Below are 24,164 nucleotides of genomic sequence, written 5' to 3'. Positions count from 1 at the left end.
AAAGTAGTGCGCTACACTACAAGCAACTAAAACTTGTAGCTACTACCGTAGCGTCGCTACTTGTAGCGTGCTACTTCCAACCACTGGTTTGGACACATGTTTTTTTACATGAAAAAAGAGCCATGTTTTGTTTTGTTTCTTTTGCTCTCATAAGACAAGGCAGTAACGCAGTCAGGGTGGAGGTTTTAGGGTCATAACCCCTCCGAAAACTGTTGATTTTAACCCATATAACAAATCCTATATGTTAGTTTATATACATATGAGCACGGTTTTATTAAACAGTCCACCCAGAAGGTAATTTCTGGCTGCGCTACAGGGACAGGAATCCCCAACCGGTGGCAGTGATGTCGAAAGGCGTTTCAACTTCTGCAGCGATATAATTTCGATTTTAAACATATAATGTTCGTTTTCAAAATTATTCAATTTTTTAGCATCATATTTATTTTTGTAAGGATATTAATTTACTTCAGTTCCAACTCCTGGCAACAACATTATCATTACGTTTTAAGAAACAAATTAAATGTTTTAAACACACAGTTCTCCAGTTCAAACGTCTGTTTTCTTTACACATTTTAAACTTTAGACCTCAATATTGAACAAGGGAAGAAAATAAAACAGCATCGTTTAATTTTAAAATGATTTATTTTCAAACTCAGAACATTAAATTAAAAATATTAAGTCAAATTTATTTTGGAATGGGAGTCAAATGGTATTCTAGCCTTCTCTACGTATTACTATATTTGCCAGAATAGCCTGTAATATTCATTAGCCTACAATACTTTATACGCTCGTTAAGTATAAAGTATTTTAATTGCATCTAGCAAAAAACATTTTCAGAAGGGGAAGAAAAACTTATCGGCACTAAAAATAGTCTCAGTTTTTTTTCCACGACCAAAATGAAAACACTACTTTTTTGATGGCCATAAAAGCAGATTAAAACGCATCTAAAAATTCGGTTTCTATTTACAGGAAATAACTTTGTATGGAAGTAGTCAATGAATAACATCACTTCTATTTATAATAACACTAAACATAAGAAAAAACAGCTAAACATTAAATTTTTGTTTACGCAGCACCAATAAATAATAATTGTGTCCCCCTTATATGGATGTTCCCTATGAAAAACGGAATTATATCCCCTTTATATATTCTCTATCTATTCTCTCTAAATCACCAGTTCGGTTAATATGGGTTGAGAACAGTGTAGATGCTGAACAATCATTTTGATCACGCATAAAATGTTTTTATTGAATTCACAAAGGAATATAAGAGGCAATATCTTTACCAATCCGAAAATTATGATTGCTGCTGGCTGGAAGTGGATAGTTAGATGTAAATAATCTTAAGCACTTGGTCTTCAAAAATTTGTTGAAAGTTATCATTTTATTTAGTAATTTAATTTTAATACTTTAATTTAGTCGCCCTTTTTTCGCCCGCATAATGCGCATAGGAATTTCGCCGATTAGAGGAAACGATTAAAAAAAAACATGTTTTTCTACGGGTGTTAGATCTATTTACTGGGTTGCTGCTCCATTTTTTATTTAAACCCTCCAAAAACCTGACGCAGAATCATAAACGTTTTCCCAGGTTTTTTTCTCTATTGTTTACAGAAATCATTAAAGATGTTTTTAGCTTCATACATCAAATCCTACATTTTTTAACGACATTATGAACTTAAAGAACTTAAGGAACTTAATGAACTTAAGAAGACAAAATTCTGCTTTAGTGTTCATTTAATATTCTGACTATTCGCCATGCTGTTGAGAAATTGCATGCTGAAAATACCATTTCTTTTTACTTGATCGAAAAACTTGGCAGGCAGCATGCAGCCCATGCATAGGAGCATTGCTGCTGTATCATACAAGCTATGCCTGTTTTATTTCAACTTATTGAATTGAAATTAAAAAGATGTCGGGAAATAATTGGTCAATGGGTATAGTAAAATTTAACATTTTTATTATTAAAAAACACAGAAATCAATTTCTTTTAAATAGTGCAATATTTGCCACTGTAATAGGTTCATAAAATTAAATTTAGAAAAAACTACGAATTCATCTGAATGGAAAAGTATATATACATGAAATGCAGTTTTGTCTCACTGTTCCTCCATTAGAAAAGGGAGAAGCATATTTTTTGACTTAGAACACTTTGAAATAAAATTTACTTGGAAAAACATACATGATTGTTGTCGTTTGGTTTTGATATGAGTTATTGCCTTTGGCAAGGTAAATTTCATGTCCTGACACACAGTAGCGACATCTACTGCTTATTTGTAGCTGCTGTAACTGATTGAAATAGAATGATTTAAATGATTCTGGATGGGTTAAGTTGGTTTCAAGTGTCATTTTGTGATGTAGTGTCATCTTGTGATGCTATCTCAAACAAATCTAAGATTCTTCTGCCTTTATATAACAGTTTAGTGAGGCCCTATTTGGAGTATGCTGTGCAGTTTTGGTCGCCTTATCTGAGGAAAGATATTTGTGTATTGGAAAGGGTTCAAAGGAGGGTAACTAGACTAGTAAGGGGACTTTCAGATTTAGATTATGATACCAGACTCAATTGGCTTAATATGTATAGCCTGGAGCAAAGGAGGATCAGAGGGGACATGATTCAGAGTTGTTTAAATTTATCAAAATGCAAGATGTTAATGGATTAAATTTTTGCAGGGAAAGCAGGACGAGGGGTCATTGTTTTAAGCTATTCAAATCTCAGGCTAACCTGGAAATAAGGAAAAACTACTACTTTAGTAGGGTTGTGGGCACTTGGAACAGCTTACCGGAAGAGGTGGTAATGAGCAAGTGGGTGGATAGCTTAGAGGGCCATTGATCTTCATTGAGATCTAATAAATTGACTAGGACCAGCTTAGCTGGGCCAAGAGCCTGTTGCTGGTCGTCACATTTGTATTTATATTTCATAAGGGTGGAATGCTTTTTCTGTTAAATTTGTCTATCACTTGAACAGCTGCTTATTTCCTGTCTGTTTCAGAAAACTTCTAAATAAGCTTATCGAATTCCTTTTTCTAGGCATGTTGAAAATTTGAAATAAAGACTTTCCCAAGCCTGAGGTCAATACCTGGGTAAATACCCAAAATGTATTTACCTACCCACTGGGTATTTACCCGAAGGCATACCTAAATATTTTTTTTTGATTTGAATAGAATATTTCGGGATATATGTGAGTCTGTAAAAGCATCATGTTATCAAATTTGACATTCTGAACTTCTAAAAAAAAAAAAATCCATATTGTGTATGTTACTGTGAAAGTCCTAAATCTGGTATTTGTCAACTTTAGTCGGTATAATTATCAACATTCACACACCAAAGATATCGGCGAAAGATCGAGTATTTCCGGTGAAAGTCAACATTATCCGAATTAGCTTTTTACGGTAAATTACATACGAAAGAGTAAAAAAACCCTCCTATACATAGCTCTAGGCAAAATTAATCATATAAAAAGTTTGCGTGACCAAACATGTCTCCCACAAATTCCTCAAGTTCTCTCTAACTGAAATGAATCCGGGAGCGCATCCGTTAAAGCACACGGACGTTTAACTGCCGGTGAGCCATGGTAATCATTTGACTCTCGAGTTTGACTCGCTTCGTTTGGCAACACACATGATTAGTAATCCCTTGTGATGGAATGCAAGCCCATGCAGCCGGATAATGGGACGATTAAAACAGGATCACAGCCGGAAAGGTATTCCAAGTCCTTTCGGACGACACTTTTCGCCGAGGAGACAATGAATCGGACGCATCTTGTAATTAGAATCCTAACGTGTCGAATACCTGACGAATTCCAAGATGATGTCTCAATAGATAAACAGAGAAAGTTTCTAGAATGTCTCTTAGCTTGGTGTTGTAAGGTCGCAAGTGATTGAGGAATCAAAAGGAGGCAGTTTCGAAATTGAATGCAATGTGTGATGAATTTTTAATGTGATTATGTGAAAGGATGTCTTGAGTTAAAATTTTTGGAAAAGCAGGAATTAAAAATTCACCGAATGGAACAACAAAATTTTCCGAATGATAAAATACGTGCATGCACTCATAAGTACTTCTAATGAAAAAGGACATTCGAGCATTTAAAAATTGCGTTTTTGCAATTTTGCCTCCATATTCGCAGAATCGTCGAACAAAATGTCGAAAAAGGAAATTTTTGGGAGGTCACGGTGACCTCCCATTGGGGTGCCCCTGATTCCGTGAAAGTTTTTCCACCCGCAAGCAGTCTATTTCAGCTCTATTTAATCAATAAACTTTTGCAGAAATATCCCACCATGCAGAGACGTTCCGATGGGAGGTCGCTGTGACCTCCCAAAAAGTGTCCTCGTTCGGAAAATGTTGCAGACATAAAACTTTCAAAATGCACGAATGTCTCTTTTCATTAGACGTACGCATGTATGCATCATTCGGCAAAGTTTGGAGTTCCATTCGGCAAATTGATAATTTCTCCCCTCCCAAAAGTTTAAATTCAAGGTGTTCCTGTCACCATGCATTCGCAAAATATATTAACTTTTAACCCGGTATTTATTAAAAACAATTTCTAAAAAAATTAATTTGAATTCTGAAATTTTGAATTTAAATTATGTTTTTCGCAATCATGAACTGAGACAGGACCCTACTCAGTGGAGTTATTGTTTCTAGAAACGGCTCCTGTTCCCTCCAAGTCTGCCTCTCTCCTGGGCGGTAACGTGTGCATAGTTGTGTATGTAAGTGTGTAGGCTTTTGTGTGCGTGCGTAGACCTGTGTGTATGCACGTAGGCGTGTGTGAGTGTATGTGTGTGAAGTCGTGTGTGAGTGTGCGTGTGCGTAGGACATGGACGCCTCCGACCAGGAGAAGCGGATAGCTCAGGACCGGAGCAGCCGCGCCGCCTGCAGAGGACGGTGGGCGGTGCTGTTGCAGAGGCTTCTATTCCAAGCTGAAAAAGGTACGAACATTAAAAACGGTCAAATGGGAACAATAAGAAATCGTGATTACTCAAAAAAAAAAAAAAAAAGGTTAACAACAACTTTAATGAAGCAAAGAAAGTGCAAACAGTAACATGTAAGCGTTTTGGCCTATCAAGTAACCTTTTTTGTTGGAAAATATGTGCACTTCTGTGGTTGAAAAACATGCAAGAAATTCAAATTCTTTCCAAAAGTCTTGCGGAAGGCTTTTGGGAAGATATCCAAAAAAAAATTGTAGTCTTTAAAAATGTTTGACTTTCTATCGATAAACGCACAGGATTCCTTGTAAATCCAGAAGATATGGCTATTGTTTGAAAACTGGAAAATGGCCCGCCAAGGCATGACAGATGAAAATTGCTTGTACATTTGATCGAAGTAATTGTCAGTTCGGTGATATTTCGGTAGTTGACATTTTAGCCCTAACTCCAGTGGGATGGTGTTACTGTATTTTGTGTTGTCAAAATTTCAATCAAGTCAGCTGTTGTTCAGGGTTTCTTTGTTAGACGGCGATGTAACGTCACTCTACATCTCCCACCAAAACCGAGAAGGTCTTGTTACCATTCGGGGGAGAAGTGGAAGAGTTGTCTTTAGTTGCCTAACTCCAGTGGACAATGAATGGTTCAACCAGTTACTGGTTCAACCTTAATTGTGTACACAAAATGTTGATTTTGATGCTGTTATCGTATTTTGTCAAAATTTTCATCAAGTCAGCTGTAGTTCCGGGTTTCTTAGTTGGATGGCGTTAGAAAGTCACTCCACATCTCCCACCAAAACCGAGAAGGTCTTGTTACCATTCGGGGGAGAAGTGGAGGAGTTGTCTTCAGTTGTCCTAACTCCAGTGGATGAACCCTAAGCTCCAGTAGATAGCATTCATTGTTGATCATTATTACGCTTCCGCATTCTCCAAAAACGAGTCGTGCCAGTAACACAGTTAAGTTACCGGATCCAGTTCAGCCCTGTCAAAATAAAACAGTTCCCTGCATGTCAAACATTACCAAAAAATATAATAAAATTATCATTTCGTGGGTCAAGTTTCATTGTTGATGACTTCAGCGTTACTCGACCAGTGATTAACAAATTATTCATGCCGAAATATAGAGCTGTGAGTGATTGTGTGGGTGTGTGTAAAGTTTTGTAATTAGCAAAAATTTATTCTTCGAAATTCTATTTTATAATGAACTAGTGGTACCCACCCAAGCCCGCACGGCTTTGCCCGTAATAGAAAATTAAAAGGTCTTTTGGTTCGCTTGTATATTTACAAATAATGTATGGTGAATTTTCTCGCCAATTGGCTTGTGCCCATGTTACGGTTCCACGTTATGATAATTTCGTAATTTACTCGTCCATCTTATGATAATTTTGTTATTAAAATTGGAATAGAAAAAGAACCACGTCGAATTTTCGAAAAATCGCTTCGAGGTGCACACCCCCATGCTACAAACTAACTTTGTGCCAAATTTCATGAAAATCGGCCGAACGGTCTAGGCGCTATGCGCGTCACAGAGATGCGGACAGACAGAGAGATCCGGACAGAGAGACTTTCAGCTTTATTATTAGTAAAGATTCCTATCTGAATTGTTTAAACTATTATTATAATCTATGAAGATTTCAAATATTTCTTTTGCAGAGATTTAGATCAATATCTAACCTTTATGAATTACATTTACATTAAAATTTAAAAATTGCCCACACTAAAACTATTAACACCGAGGTATTTTTCATTTTCTTGGTTTTCTCTGCTATTGTAGATTATATGTATTATTTCCTAAAGCATGCCTTAAACTTTTTGAATATTTTTGCCAATAAAAACATACTTCTCAGAAAAGTTGTAATTGCTTCATTTCAGCAGTGCTCAGCGAATTCAATAAAAATCAAAATCAAGACACATAATAAACCTTTCAAGAACACGAACATACTTCTAGAACATGCAATTATATCCTAAGGCATATTTTAACAAGAAACAAATCATGCATATATGTTTTTAAAAACAACAATTCGTCTGTAAACATGCGTTAATATCAAGATAAGACACCATGAATAATTCAGAAGTTGTTTGCATTTTGTACAAAGGCGATATGTTTAAAGTGTATTTTAATGAAATGTTCAACAAGGAGGTTTTTTTGGGGGGGGGGGGGGAGCAGAAGGGAATACTGTCTATTGTTATGTTACCAATTATTCATGTAATTTGGCTTTTGATCTATGCTGTTCACGATCCATTTTTTTTTTTTTTTTTTCATGTTAGTTGAAATTAAGACAAAATTATTATTATGGGATTGTTTCCTTCAGTCAAAAGTACTACTTTTAGTCACTGAAACTGATAGAATAAGCAAAAATAATAACATGGGCCCAGAAAATATTTTCATTTTCTTAACAGTTATTTTATAATTAATTTTTTATTGCCCGATTTTTCAAACTCGTGGTCTTGATGACGTCACAAATAAGGCATTTTGGCGCATCGAGAGCCGCTATATAGATGGGCCGGCGCATCAGCTTAAGTTTAGCCATTTTGGATCGAACTTTTCATTGTTGGAGAGCTAGGGTTACTACAGAAAAGTTTCGTGTTTCGCCAAATTAGCCAAAAATAATATTTTATTTAATAAATAACTTACGAGTGCCACTAATAATTGTTCCCAGTGAAAACTCAAAAAACGCGATAACATTCCAGAAAAGACAGCCACTCAAACAGGCGCTGAAATCTAAAATGGATGATCTTAAGCTGATGCGCCAGCTCGTATATATAGGGGCCTTAGAGGCGCATCTTTCTACAGCGTTTCCACGTTATGATAATCAAGAAGCGAATTTTAAACATTGCGCTCTACGCTTCCTATCAACCATATCGTTGCCAATACGCGTGAGTAAAGATGCGAATTAAATATTTTGCTCTGTGAATGGCAACACTGATGGCATTTCATCATTTGTGATGTCATCGGCAGAAATATAAACAATGGAAGCGCACCGATTTAAGTATATTTTTAAAATATTAATTTTAAGCAAATTATTTTAAAAAAAGTTTTTAAACATGCTCTTTCAGAAAAAAGTACTTTTAAATTTTTGGAAACTACCCCATTTACTTTCAAATATCTTGTCATATTAGTGCGTTTTAAAATAGAAAACAAAATCGGAGGGTTTTTGTAGCGGTAATATATGAATATTGTATTTTCATTTTTGAAAAAATGCTCTTTTACTGAGCTTTCAAGTTTTGCGGCCTAAACAGATTTAATTAAGATAGAAGGATTGTGGATTTCTTTTAAATAGTTGTTTTAAAAAAAATGATCAAAAAAAAAAAAAAAAAAACACGAAACAAACAAAAACAAAAAAAAAAAGTTAAAAGACGTGACCACGGTAACAAAACAGAACGTTAGATTTAGTTGCGAAAATGAATTCCATTCATCTTTGACTTTAGATTTTATTATCTAGCTAAACCATTTTGAATATTTGGGCTTACTTAAAGTAAGCCTCGAACTCCGGTTTTTAAAAGCAAGTCTTTAACTCTCCTAATTCTCGTAGAAACTTCAAACAAACTTCATCTTAAGCAGAAAATTCTGAGCTTTAGAATTATCTAAAATTAAAAAATATGCATAAAATATTTCTCCTCCATATTATCACAGTTACGTGAAAAATGAGCTTAAAACTGGAATAGAAAAAACATTAAATAAAAAAAAAACACTTCGAAGCGCTCCCCACCCCCAACCCCTGCCACTACACTGCAAACTACTTTTGTGACAAATTTCATGAAAATTGACCGAACCCTACGCGTGTGAGGCAGACATCCAGATACCTAAATTTTCAATTTTGTTATTAGACGATAAGATTAGCTGGTCTGTGCGAAGAAATTGAGCTCGGCAAAAAGAATTAAAAAACCAGGTTTTAAGGGGGGTGGGGGAGGTCGTTTTGAAAAACAACAAAAATGTTACTTGTATGTTTATTCCCACTTACAGCGGTGGAAGAACCTTTAAAATGTGTTACTTTTCAAACTTGGTGAAATATTAAGGAAGTTATGGCACCACAAAAAGTTATGTTAAAACCAACTTTTTTTCCCCAATTTAATATTAAATGCAACAACACCATTTTCTGGGCTATGGATCGATCCCATGCAGAACGCTTATTAGCAGAACGCTCTTACTATTTGAGCTAATGGGTCTCCACCTCGGGATTTTAAACACTGAAGTAATGCGTAATTAAACAACAAAATAAAAGGAAATCAATGCATTCATTTCGTTAGAATATTTTTAAAATGTTATACTGCGATTTATCATATTAAAATTAATGTCTTGTTTTCTAATTTTAACAACAGTAGAACGGTATGCAGTATACCGACAGCACGGTAATTTCACCCAGAGACTGCAGTTTTGTCCTTGTTTGGAATCATAAGTCTGGAATAAGGAATAACCGAGCTGGAGGCAGATGTGATCTCGTTGAAGATGAGAGTGCAAACAAACTGATAGATAAAATAAATTTATCTCACGTCAGTGAACTATGACACTCAAAATGAATGACGTCTCTGAGACGTCAGTCAGTAATGGCACGGACGCTAGAGACATCAATGAGTTTGAATTTTTTATATTACGTTGAATAAATGACGTTTCACAAACGTCAGTTTAAGAAGTCAGTATGCGAAGTCAATGACACCTCGGAGACATCAGTCAACAATGACGTGAAGCAGAGTGCGCTCTCTGAGCCCTCAATGAATTTTAATTAGCATGTTGGATTAATGACGATTCGAACAAGTCGGTGTACTATAAAACTCAAAATAAATGACGTCTGAGACGTTAGACACATGAAGTGGGTGACGCCTGAGAGATGTCAATGAATTTGTAACATCACGTTGAATGAAAGACGTTTCGGCGAGCCAGTCTACTATTACACTAGAAATGAATGACGTCTCTAAACCGTCAGTCAACAATGTCACGTTAAGTGGAAAACGTCTCGGAGCTGTCAATAAGGCACATGAAACAAATGACGTCTCTAAAGGTCATTATAATGTCAAGAGTTTTAAGTTCTGTAAAGTTATCGAACCAAAGATATAATTAGTATGTCATGGAGTTAAATGCGTTGTTTCCAAAGACACTTTTTACGCATACAATCGAGCACCATATAGAAGATAAAGACGCTATTGTTCACAATAAGTGAAAATGGAATTTGTTTTGCAAAAGTTCTAAAAATATTCCTCTCGGTGTTGATCTTTCGAAACTTGTGACCTACATACTGTAACGGATTCGGTGCGACTTCCACTTTCTTGAAATGAAAACACAGTTCTTGATAAAAGCACAGGAAATTTATTTACACAATGTACAGGAAAGATCGTCAACAACTGCTAAATTATTCATCAGCAATTAAGCAATTATCACACAACACCGTAAACTCAACGTTTACACACGTATTTACTTCCAAATACGAAAACAACACAGCGAAATGCCTCGCTATAAACAGAGCTAATCCACACACAGCACAAATTCTCAATCGAAACTAACTGTTTATCCATCGCTAACGGCTTATATAGACACCGAAAAGAAATTTCTCAAATATTCCACACGCTTCTGTAAAGTAGTAGACCGTTATCAAATTTTATCAATGAACAAAAAGGAAATAGGGGTCGTATACTTTAACCATATGAAAAGGGGTTGTATATTCATTACGGGAAACTATTTACAGGTTACGTTCCTACAATAATTACTATTTACAGGATTTGTAACATTGCCCCCTTCCTAAGGACTGCACGTCCCGGGCAGTACAATCCCCAGAAAGGGTGCCAAACTTCTATCACAAGTTTACAAATATACACATTAATTAATAACTAACAGATACAGAAAACACAATAATAACAAGAAATATTACTAAACATTAAAAGCAAAAATTATCTACAACTTTTATGTTATCAACCATGGTTGTTTACGTAATACTCATGAACTATGGCCATAGTATGGGGCTAACCGATCATAATGTACAACCCTAGGTTTTGCATTAGGTGATTTTTGAATCCTCACTACGACGTCATTTAGTCGGTTAAGGACTTTGTAGGGTCCATCCCAATGCGACTGCAATTTGGGTGACAGACCTTTCCGTCGGATGGGATTCCATAACCAAACCTTGTCGCCTTCGTTGAATTCATGTCCAGTAGACCTTGTGTCGTATCGGGTCTTCATCTTCTCCGCCGCGATGTTGATTCGCTCTCGTGCGAAGTTATGAACGTCTTCCAACCGGGCCTGGAGATCCTGGATGTACTCCTCAGGCGATGAAGGCGCATCAGGAGGACGACCGAAGACGAGATCACAAGGTAGCCGAAGCTCTCGTCCGAAGAGCATCTGAGATGGGGCAAATCCGGTAGTCTCGTGGACAGCACTGCGGTAGGCCAGCAGGAACAAAGGTAGCTTCTTGTCCCAATCCTGTTGATTTCTGGATACCATAAGCGAGAGATTACTCAGGATTGTGCGGTTAAATCTCTCCACCATGCCGTCCGATTGTGGGTGTAGTGGTGTTGTCCTAGTTTTCTCAATTCCGAAAATTTGACATAGGCCCTTAAACACAGCAGAGATGAAATTCCTCCCTTGATCGGAATGAATCTGCAAAGGTGTTCCATATCTCGAGATCCAATGTTGGACTAGAGTCTCTGCTACGGTGGTAGCCTCTTGATCTGGAATGGGATATGCTTCCGGCCATTTGGTGAAGTAGTCGATGGAAACAAGAATGTATTTGTTCCCATCAGTAGTTCTTGGTAGAGGACCCAGGATGTCGATCCCAATTCGTTCGAAAGGAGCTCCAACGTTGTACAGATGTAGCTTCCCTCTGCTTCTCTTCTTCGGTCCTTTACGAGCAGCACAGGCGTCACAAGAATGGCACCACTTCTCCACGTCATCCTTCGCCTTGCTCCAGAAGAAGCGCTCCCGAACTTTATTGAGGGTTTTCAAGACACCAAAATGTCCTCCAGTCGCACTACTATGTATTTCTTTCAGAACATCTGAAATCCTTGATCGGGGAAGTAGTAACTGCCACCTAGATGTTTTGCCGTCGTCAGATTCCCATTTTCGGTGTAGCACGCCGTTCCGTAAATGGAGCGAGTTCCATAAAGCCCAGTATCTTTTTGTTGCAGGACTGAGGATGGAAACGTCCTGCCAGCTAGGTCGCCGACTGTCACTTTCCATGAATTCCAAAATTGGTTTTATGTCGGGGTCTTCAAGTTGATCTTTTCGAACTTGGTCGTCACTCCATGGATCAGGTTCTGATGATGTTGAAGTCACTGTCCCTGATAGGCAGTAGGGCTAGTCGTTCCATACTGTTTCTCGATTCGGGAACAATAGTGGCAGTTCTCAGGACAGGGTCTCCTTGATAAAGCGTCAGCATTACCGTGAGATAACCCTTTTCGATGCTTGATCTCCATGTCATATTCCTGGAGCCGCTGTATCCATCTGGCTATCTGACCTTCCAGTTTATTTTCTACAGCATTGCATCGGCCTTCAACGGAATTTAATTTTTCTTCAAATTTCTCTTCGATTTTATTTTCCACTGCGATGAATCGGCCTTCAACTGCCTCAAACTTTCCTTCAATAGCATCAACTCGATGCTCTATCTCATTAAATTTATTTTCCATCACAGTCTTTACCGAAGTAAGATCGTTTTTAATTTCCTCTTGGTTAGAAACTAGGTCATTTTTCAGCACCTTTAAATCACTTTTCAATTGGTTTTGATTAGCCGCCATATCATTCTTTAATTGTTCTTGATTAGCTGCCATATCATTTTTTAATTGTTCTTGATTAGCTGCCATATCATTTTTTAATTGTTCTTGATTAGCTGTAAAACTTGCAGTCAAGTCACTTTTTAATTGTTCTTGATTAGCTGTAAAACTTGCAGTCAAGTCATTTTTTAATTGTTCTTGATTAGCAGCCATATCACTCTTCACAGAGGTGATTGCGTCAAGAAGTTGTTTTAATTGTTCATCCATTGCGCGAGTAATCACCATAAAAAATAAAGTCCTAATTCAAAAAAAGTCTTTATGAAAAAATGTCCAAAGTCACACTTACTCCAAGAAAGTCCAGAAGAAGCCCCACGTTGGGCGCCAAATTGTAACGGATTCGGTGCGACTTCCACTTTCTTGAAATGAAAACACAGTTCTTGATAAAAGCACAGGAAATTTATTTACACAATGTACAGGAAAGATCGTCAACAACTGCTAAATTATTCATCAGCAATTAAGCAATTATCACACAACACCGTAAACTCAACGTTTACACACGTATTTACTTCCAAATACGAAAACAACACAGCGAAATGCCTCGCTATAAACAGAGCTAATCCACACACAGCACAAATTCTCAATCGAAACTAACTGTTTATCCATCGCTAACGGCTTATATAGACACCGAAAAGAAATTTCTCAAATATTCCACACGCTTCTGTAAAGTAGTAGACCGTTATCAAATTTTATCAATGAACAAAAAGGAAATAGGGGTCGTATACTTTAACCATATGAAAAGGGGTTGTATATTCATTACGGGAAACTATTTACAGGTTACGTTCCTACAATAATTACTATTTACAGGATTTGTAACAATACATACGCTACGAGCGAGAGAGTCGGCGAGAAAGCGTAAAACGTCTATTCGCGTTTCACTGCATTTGGAAGTTTTATTTCTTGATTTTGACGTCTTAAAGACTATTTCAGTCTCAAAGTTAAAGTTATGAGGTCAAACCCTTTAGGAAATTATTTATGACACATTGGTGTGCGATCCTGCAGGATTCTTTTCACAGCGGGTGTGAGGAAAAATGGGCAGAAATAGTCTGTAAATATGGAATGCAACTTTAATGAATTGATTAAAAATATGTAAATGGACTAAATAAAAAAAAAATAATTTGAATTTTGACATCTTGAATTCAAATTATGTTTTTCGCAATCACGAGTGTGTGTGTATGTAGGCGTGTGTGTTTGTGTGTGGGGTTATGTGTGTTTGTGTGTAGGGGTATGTGTGTGTGTTTGTGTGTAGGGGGTATGTGTATGTGTGTGGACATGTGTGTTTGTGTCTGTGTGCTGGCATAAGTGTGTGAGTAGTGTGTATGTGTGTGTATGTTTTTGTGTGTATGTGTAGGTGTCTGTATGTATGCGTGTGTGTATGTGTTTGTGTATGTGTGTGCAGTTTGTGTGTGTAGGTGTTTGTGTGTGTGTGTGCGTGTGTGTAGTTGTGTATGTATGCGCGTGTGTGTAAGACATGGATGCAACCTTGAGACGGCTTTCGCTATAGGAGCAGCATCGTGAGGAGCCGGTCGACGGTGATGGTGCGGAGGGTGGCGGTGGGAAAATAAAATGATAGCACGCCAAAAACAGTCAAATGAAAGCAATAAGCAATCGTGATTGCTCAATAATAAAAGTATTTCATACAAGTGTTTTCGGGTTACAAGGAACCTGGAAATTTCTCAAAAATGAACTTATGGATGAAAGGGGGCGTGGGGGCACACTCGAGAAAGGAAACGTTTAACTTTTGTCGGATGATTTTTCATCTATAAGCTCATGTCTTCTGCTATTGAAAAAGGCATCACCAAACCAAATTTGATGACCAAATTAGATTTGAAGTTGTTTTTACTCACTCAGTGAAGTAGTTAAGCTTTGATTTAATAACTGACTGTTGAAAGTAAAAAATCTGTTTATATATAGTACTTTTATTATAAAATTACAAAGAAATACATAAATGTGCTTTAAAAGATAATCATCTCAGATGCATAAAAGCCACTTAACAGTTAAAATAACTGTAAACCTTAAGTCTTCTTTGTGATGGTTGCAACTAAGAATTCCTCCAACCCCCTCTGCTAACGAACAATTAAAACAATTATCTCATGAAACAAACTGATATTTTTATTTAGTAAGAGTTCAAAAGTTAATATAGTCGACCCCGCTATAGCGAACCCTGGGTGTAGCGATCCCCCTATTGTAGCGAACCTTTTAAATGGCCCGAACTGAACTCCTGCGTCATTAATGCAATATCAGACGCTTATAACCATCCTCAAAAGCTAGAGAATCGGCTAGAGCGATCCAAATTTTCCTAAAATTTCAAGCTTTTCATCATTTGGAGAAAAAAGTGAGAAAGAAATCCTATCATTTGTAAACTAACCTCTCTCTGATCCAAAAAGTGGATTTACTTCAAACAAATTTTATTCGACAGAATTTTCGACTTTGATCATGTACAAAGAAGTTTTTTTGGTTTTATGAGTTTCGGTATTTTCTGATCAATTCAAAAACCTTCCACGAGAACAATTTCACTGTGGAATCAACTTCTGATACTGATGAACAAACAGAAGCCATTAGTGCTGGACCTTCGATTTCAGCTCCAAAGACAAAGGAAATCAATGCATTCATTTCGTTAGAATATTTTTAAAATGTTATACTGCGATTTATCATATTAAAATTAATGTCTTGTTTTCTAATTTTAACAACAGTAGAACGGTATGCAGTATACCGACAGCACGGTCATTTCACCCAGAGACTGCAGTTTTGTCCTTGTTTGGAATCATCAGTCTGGAATAAGGAATATTTGTCAGCTTTTTTTTTTTTTTTTTTGGCACCGAAATTATTGCTCAACATGTTGCGAATTAGTTTGGAGTAGTTGAATAAAAATTGCCGAAATGTATATAAAATTCAAAAGCCTGCTACCGAAAGTAATGTCCTTTTTCCATGCTTTCAATTTTTTTTACGTAAATTTTTAAAGTTAACTTATTATTAAGGTACAATATAACTAAAACATTTCACTTTATTACCCTAATTACTAATGTAAACATTGAGTTATTAAGATGTTCATTATGGAAATATCTTAGTAAATTCGGACTTTTTTTTTCTTTCTTTTTTTTGAAAAATCGGATGTAGCAAACCCTTGGCTATAGCGATTTCTCAAGTCGGTCAGTTGAGGGTTCGTTATAGCCGGGTTTAACTAGAAATGTTTGAAGTGAATTGTTTGCTTATATGTATTTTTATATGAAGTTTAAAAACAATTTATATACCTAAACACATAATCTTCATGGAAATACTTAAACAATTTTACTAGAAATAAAATATGAATCGTTATGAATCCTTGTAATCGTCTGGAGCAGTATAGCCTTTTAAGGCTCTTGCGCCGAAAAAAACTAATAGAAAAGACCAACCTATTAGGAAGGGCACTACCTATGAACTAAGTCAGTTCCCCAGCCAATAGGTAACTAAAGCAGTTATTTTGACAGACATGTGACACAGTTTGAACGAAAAATACTGAAATAACACGGTTGGTGAGCAAAGACAGTATTGTCAGTACATGGTCATGCACTGACAAGTTCATACAGGGGTCTTCATCGCTACTTAGTCAATCATTTTATTTCGACTTATTGGTACAAGCCGAATACAATTAAAACTTGGAAAAAAAAATTTTCCCTTTTTATAAAATAGAATTTTTCAGTAAAATCACTGAAAAGCCTCATGCCTGAACAGGGCATCATCTCCTCCCCCTTCCTTCCTTTTACAGAGTGGAATCTTTTTTTCCTTCAAAATTACTGAGCAATAAAAATATTAAAAAGCCACATGCCTGTAGATGGTTTTCTTTTTCCTTTCCTTTTTTTTTTTTACCGAATATCATTTTTTGCTTCCGTAAAAATTACTGAATTCAATAACTACGCTACTGAAAAGTCAAAAGCCTAAATTTGACCTTATTTTTACTTCTTTCCTTTTCAAAAGAAGAGAATACTTTTGTATCCTCAAAAATTACTGAAAAGTAACATGCCTATGTAAAATAAACAATAATGTTCATTCGTCCAATTAACTACCCCAAAATAACTGATTGTTGTAATTGAAATTGTTTATACATGCTTTTTCATTTAAATTATTACGAAATCCATACACTGAAGAAAACTAATATTTACTTACCTCTCAATTAAAAAAACAAATGAAATAATTGTAAGTATTTCGTATAATTTTTAATTGCTACTCTAAATTCATAAGTTGCCATTTTCCCTAATGCGTTCATTTTAAATTAGCGTGAAATGTAATTTTAATGATTGTTTGAGTAAGAAATTCCCTTTGTATTAAATTTTTCAAGAAAAAATGGTCGAACAAATGCGTGTTTTAGGTTTAAACAAAATGTAAATAGTCTTAAACAAAAAATGCGGATAAAAATTATTGAGCAGCGATTTGATTAAACAACGCAATATAATAACCTATTTTTCCAAAGTTTTAGTAAATATTTTATTTAGCACACATTTTTTATTTAGCAATTAAAATTCAAGTAAAATGAGAAAGTTTGTACTAACCGAAATTGAAAAAATAAAGATTTTAATTGATTAAACAATACAATACATGCATCAATGTTAATATCTTATTTTAAATGTCTTCATTTTTTTTCGTACTTTGTAGTAAAAGCAAACATAAATAAACACTTTTAAAAGATTGATAAAAAGATTACATGCATTAATTTTAAATTTTTACTATTTTTTGTATTTTAAAACATTAAAAAACATTAACGAATGATTTTAAATTGCTGGTTAAAATTTTACATGTATTATACTAATTTTTATTTCAAATTTCTACCTTATCTCATACTTTATCATTTAAAATCTAATCAGCATTTTTGAAGGATTGATGGAAATAATACATACATTTTTAATTTATTACTTTAAATTTCTACCTTATCTGTAATGTAAAACAAATTTTAAGAAATATTTTTAAAAGATTGATCAAAAACATGACATACATAATTATCAATTCATTATTTTGTATTTCTTCCCTTTCCCTTGCTAAATAATGAAAACGAACTTTAAAAAATACTTTCGAAAGATAAATTCAAAAAAAATTCTTGCACTGACATTGTTATTATTTTTAATTTTTATCTTTTCTTGCACTTTTTAAAACAAACTTTCGTATTTACTTCGAAAAGATTTATCCAAACATTACAAGCATTAATATTAGTTTATTATTTTTAATTTCTATATCCTCGTACTTTCCAACGCAACAAACTTCAATAACAAATTTTCAAAGACAATTTTCAAACATTAAGATTGATTTATTATTTTGACTTTGCTATCTTTTCCTTGCACTTTATAACACAAGTAAATTTAGTAAGTAATAAAATACTAATCATGCATTATTATTTCATTATTTAATTATTTCATCTTTTTGATGATTTATGATATAAATGAATTTAATAACAGGGTAAAGAAAAATAGTGATACTTTTTTTTAAAAAGATTTATTAAAACATTATGCACAATAATATAATTTCTTCCCTTAACATTTCTGCCTCTTTATGTGCTTCATAATGTAAAATCACTTTAATAAATAATTTTAAATGGTTAATTAAATATTACATATTTATAATTATAATCTACCAGCTATTCTTGTACTTAATAATACAAAAAGTAAATAAATTATTTAATAAAATTTTTTAAAACAATTAATGCTTAATATTGATTTATTATTTTCCTTTCCCTATATGTTCTTGTATTTTAACGTGTAAGTAAAAGTTAATAAATGCTTTTGAAAGAGAAATCCAAAAATTACATACACTAACATTAATTTATTGTTTTTAATGCCTACCTTTTCTTTCGTTTTATAATATAAACTTTAATAAATAATTTTAAGAGTTTGACCAAAGCATTAATATTACTTTATTATTTTGAACTACTACCATTCTTGTACTTGATTATATGTAAGCAAACTTCGATAAGTATTTTGTACGGAGTAATAAAAAAAAAAACCTACCTGATCGAAATCAATTCATTAGTTATTGTTTTGTTAAACATATTTTCGTACCTTATAAAATAAACAAGCTTAAATAAGTAATTTTAAAAGGTTTCTCAATTCATAACATGCATTTCTTAAAAGTTCGTATTTTAGATTTCTATATTTTCTGGTTCTTTACAACGTTAACTAACTTGAGGAAAAAAATATTTAATGATTGGTTAAAATATCACATGCAATTATTTTATGATTTATAAGTTTAATCTGCTCTCGTGCTTTATAATACAGAAAAGTTAAATGATTTATTTTTATAAAATTAGTCAAAAAATTACACGCGTTAATATTAGTTACTTGTTATCAATTTCTGACCTCTTCTTGTATTTTATAAAGTGCAAGTAAACTTAAATAAATTCTTTTCAGAGATAAATCCAAAAACTACAACATACACCAGCCTTAACTTATTATTTTAAGTAATTTCAAAACACTAAATGCATCAGTATTAATTTATTATTTAAATATTTATTCTTGTTTGTACTTGAAAATATAAACTATCTTCCGCAAATTAGTTCAAAATATTAACCAAAATATTACATGCATGAATACTAAATTACTGTTTTAAATTTCTACCTTATCTCTTACTTTCTAATATAAATAAACTTTCATTTACAAAAATTTTAAAAACTGTATCAAAATATTATACGTATTAATTCTAATTTCCGCCTTTTCTTGTGCTTTATACTGTAAATAAAATTGAGTAAATTCTTTTAAAACATAAGCACAAAAATTACATACATCAATGATAATTTATTATTGTAAAATCTACCTTTTCTTGCACTTTATAACATATATTTTAAATAATACAATTCGAAGCAATGATCAAAACATTTAATATTACCTTATTTTTAATTTCTAAATTTTTCATACAATTAAATGAAAATAAATGGTATGAATATAGTTTTATAAGATCAAATACTTCATTCATTAATATTAACTTATTAGTTTAAAAGTCAGTCTTTTCTTGCACTTTATGGCAAACTATAACAACTATTTAAATTAACTTTACTTTAAATTTCTATCTTTTCTCGTACCATTTAATGTAAATTAAAAAAGAATTTACAATATTGAAGAAAAATTATATGCAATAATATTTATTTATTACATTAAATTTCTAGTTCTTATTGGAATAATTTTTAATTAATAAAAAAATAATCAAAATTATCACAGCATTACATTCATTAATATTAATTTTGAATTTACACTTTTTGTTTTCGACAAAATGAATACAAAAATTTCAGCACTTAAAAGAACTAAAAACATGTCTCGTACTATTTAATGTAAAATAATAATAATAATAACCTAAAAAGGTTGATGAAACATTATATGCAATCATATTTATTTATTACATTAAATTACTACTTCTTCTTGCACTAAATTTTAATTAATAAAATGTTTAAAAAAATATCACAACATAACATTTATTAATTTCAATTTTGAATTTATGCATTTCATCCTAAACAAATAGCGCACACAAATTTAAGTTCCTAAAAAAATTAAAAATTGATAAAAGCATTACATAAATGTCTATATTTTTTTATTTCAAATACTATGTCATATAAATAAATTTTAATAAATAATGTAACATAAAACATTTCGGATAAAATTCGAGTTTGTACTTACATGACAGCCAGAAAGCCGAAAATGTACAACTCCCTCATGTTTGTAAACAACCTGTTGAGACCACGAGGTTTTGGCAGCGTGTACGGAACGAAGAAAGATCAATTGTGTTTTCTTGAATTTCATTCAAGCATAAATATATTCCACTAACTTCAAAGTCATCACCGAACGAATTAATTAACAACGGGACCACAGATCTCAAGCAAAACAAAGAATACAAACACTAATAATTACAGAACGCCGGAAAATAACGGTCATTAATAAAGCTTGATCAAATCTCCCTCTCCGTAACTTTCATTTTTATTTCCGCAGACGCGATTGCAGAGAAAGTAAAAGAAATTAAAACGTAAAAAGTATGTTCAAACACAACTTTGTTTTGTTTTTTCTGCAATTACAGTTAAAAATTAAGGCAATTTAAATCTACCCGAAAGCTCGCTTTTTGCCACTCCCACTTAGTAGGCGAGTACCATTTCACGATAGTAGAGTCGTGACGGCAGGTAGAAACGTTAGGTGGTTGCTCAGGTGCGCGAAAATGTTAGGAATCTGTAGCCAATGGGGCTGCTGAAGTTGTGTTACCACTGGCGACTCAATTCACGGCTGAGTACACGCAAACGTTTTGTTTTTGCACGATTTGTTGTTTTCGCCAGACACGTTCTAATTATGAGTAACGTATATTCTGGGTATTTAATTTGTTAGTTTAGTTTTAGTTCTTTTATATTTATGTTTTTTATAAAGATGCTTGTGAAAAAGGGAATTTTTTTTTTTTTTTTTTTATTCCTTTAAAGTAAACATTTCTGTTAACTTTTCAGATACGGTGATCCTTTTCACTATTTTTTAACGAAATGATGCATGAGTTATAGAAAAAAATATATATAAAATAGTATTTAAAAATAATTTATAAAATGAACTATAAAATGCTGTTTTTAAGGAAATTGCAACATGTCTATTGTCAGCAAATAAGAACACAAGAGAAAGAAGAAAGAAAAAATGGAGAGAAAAGAAGGAGAAGAAAACAAACAAAAAAAGTGAAAAAGATATTGACCTAAAAATTTTTAAAAATGCAAACTACTTTAAGTTTCAATTCTTAAAATTCAAAATGAGAACTCAGAAATTGTATTGAAGGTCTTTGAATAATCCATATGTAATTACAGTAAAAATCGGGTAAATAGGAGGAAAAATATAAAGAGTTTTCAACATTCGATGCACACTTTGTCCAAATAGTAGAAGAAGTACTGAAACTGAAAAAAATCACTGTAACATTGTACAAAAAAAGAAGGAATTTTCAGGTTTTAAGCCATAAATGTAAATTGAGAATTGTTTAGAAAATTAACTCTAAATAGTCGTGTAGTCAACTTTATGCACCACATTGTTTGCTTTCATTCTTACTAATTCAAGTACTTTTAACTTCAGTATTGTTTATAAATGTTGTATATGCAATAAAATGCATCCCATCAATATTTTAAAACAATTGAAATCGGAAAAGGCACAGAAAAGTAGATTTTAATTTTACCAAAGAAAAGTGGATTATTAATGTAAAATTGTGTGGTGCACTTCATGCATCGGAGCGCAATCAAAAGTTACTCTTCTGAAATCTGCATAAAGGTAGATAACTTTACTCTAATGAATTGTAGGGAAATGTGAAACTGTGCTTAGGTACTAACCTTTTTTTAAATGAAAAAAATTGGAAATTTGCTTTGGTACTAACAAAACATAAAGAAAGAACAATGTTTTTTTTTTTTTTCTTTTAACTTGCATTATTTTTGCAAGTTAAAAAAAAAAAACAAAAAAAAAACATTATTTTTGATTTTTGGCAATAAATTTTTACCTTTTGGAAAAAGTGGATTGTTTTCACTCTTTTTTCATAACACAAAGCGAAAAATAAAATATTTTTCTTTTATTATAATTTCTATTTAATTATTAAAAATATTTTTGATCAAATAAATGCGTAAATAAGAGAATGCATGAAAACAGGAACAGATAATGGGAAAAGAAATGCATAAATGAATAAATAAATAAATTACTTTACGGGGGAAAATAAAGGAGTGAAAGAATTTTTTTTTTTAAAGAAATTTAATTATTAAATACAGGATCATAAATGAGTAAACGGATAAATGAATGCGTGAGTGATTTTATAAATGACTGAAAAAATAAACAAAAGGAACTATTTCACTTCACTCTGCATGCACTAATCTATTCTTCCGTGTGCAGGTAAACGGCAGTAGCTGCCGAAATGAGTCATCGAGATATTTGAAGAAATGTGTGGTGGATTCAATACTAACAATTGGAAAAAGTTTTATCTTGACGCTTTTTCGCGGCTTTTTTTCAGCGAAAACCAAATAAGCGAGCGTGTACAGTAAAGATAACGTACAATAGGTGACCAAAATGCAAACAAATGAAAAATGTGCAGTTACTGCCCTTTACCTTCACACAGCAGTATTGTCCAGAGCATTTAAACAAATTATAACAATCTCAATATTAAATAAATATGTATTGCTTCGAATATCAGAGGGTCTCAACAAATATTTGAAATGTTAATAAGAACAAAAGTAATTTTTTAATGGTAACAAAATAATGTAATATGAGTATCAATTTTCGAAAATGGCTTGTATCATCACACGCTTTGCTCTTCAGCGGTATTTTTCCCCGATTAGGAGAGGCTACATATGCTATTACATGGTTAAAAATATTAACAGATAGGAGGCGCTACAAGCAGAGTAAATATAGAGATCCTACTTACGGAGAGATTGGACAACGGCGCGCCGCTGTCCGCCATGTTTATTCCAAGTGTTGTTAGCTCGAAATGCTGCGCTGTATGAATTTCTAGATTTCCCACGGAATATAGGACATGAAATCTTTGAAGAATAGACTGATTTTTCTTCTCCTTGTATTTTCATCAAACGGAGTGAGCGCCAAGTCTAGCAATCTGGTGCCAATCGTTTCGTATCGTCATAGCGCTTACAAAGAAAATTTTTTTTTCTCAAAAGTGTGTTCATAAAGCTAGAAAACAAACCTATATTTGTGACCTGCACATTTCATTTCATAATGTCATAACTAGTTTCTATTTTTTTCGATACAATGTACATTGATATTTGGGGCAGAAGATGCATTACGGTCTATGGGGAGTGAGCATTCTGGACATAAGATGGAGGCCGCTCTGAAGTTGTCCAATCTCTCCGTATTTAGGATCTCTAAGTAAATATTTCGCCATTTCACTTTGTTCAAGTAGTGCTTGTCTGCGATTTCTATTTTAATTTAATTTTCTTGATCAAAGTGAAAGCAAATGTTTGAATTTTGAAATTTATAATGTGTCGCACTAGAAACTGAATCCGCTCTTGTATACATAAAGCTTCTTTTCAGAGAGATCAAGAAAAGGCATGCTTTGCTGCATGCCTATTTACTAGTAAAATTACAGGATTTTTCATGATACATGTCAAAGGGTGTGTGTTTCAGTGATCCTTTTATCGCGTTAAATAAGAAAAGGAAAGGAAAAACGGATGAATATTAGACATAGCTTTACAGAAACGTACCAAGGGGCTATTTTTCTTCCGATTTTTTCATATATAAAATTTCAGCACGTGTTTCAAGCACTGGTTATTCTCACGAAAATAATGTATATCATGTCCAACCATGGGCGCCCATATGGAGGGCTAGTGGGGGCTGAAGCCCCCCCCCCTTAGAAATTGGAACTTCCTTGCTTTTAGTACTTTTTTCTTTGCAAAAATGTAAAAACATTTGTTCTCCAGCCGTTAATGAATAAGTTTTTAAAGACGTCAAATTTTAATAACTCTAATCTGCACTAAAATCAGTTTCCATGGGGCAAATATCCTGCTAAACCGCGGGGAAAATGTCTGAGCCCCCCTTACAATTTTGCAT

General features: G+C 33.4%; 1 protein-coding gene across 2 annotated transcripts in view; it reads right to left on the bottom strand.

The window, feature by feature from the left end:
* Positions 1–24,164, bottom strand: part of LOC129216262 (uncharacterized) — a 71,415-nt gene that overhangs the window by 25,969 nt on the left and 21,282 nt on the right. Inside the window, exon 1 of one of the 2 annotated variants that reach the window (XM_054850464.1) lies at positions 20,295–20,801. The exons of the other annotated variant lie outside the window; for it this stretch is intronic. Coding sequence (XP_054706439.1) covers positions 20,295–20,332 — 38 coding nt within the window. The 5' untranslated portion in view covers positions 20,333–20,801. Of the gene's footprint in view, positions 1–20,294; positions 20,802–24,164 lie in introns of those variants that run through there. 2 annotated transcript variants of the gene reach the window in all.

Source organism: Uloborus diversus, chromosome 2, assembly GCF_026930045.1.
Source record: "Uloborus diversus isolate 005 chromosome 2, Udiv.v.3.1, whole genome shotgun sequence".
Lineage (NCBI taxonomy): Eukaryota > Metazoa > Arthropoda > Arachnida > Araneae > Uloboridae > Uloborus > Uloborus diversus.
The sequence above is the reverse complement of the archived record's forward strand: the minus strand, read 5'-3'. Positions and strand labels throughout refer to the sequence as shown.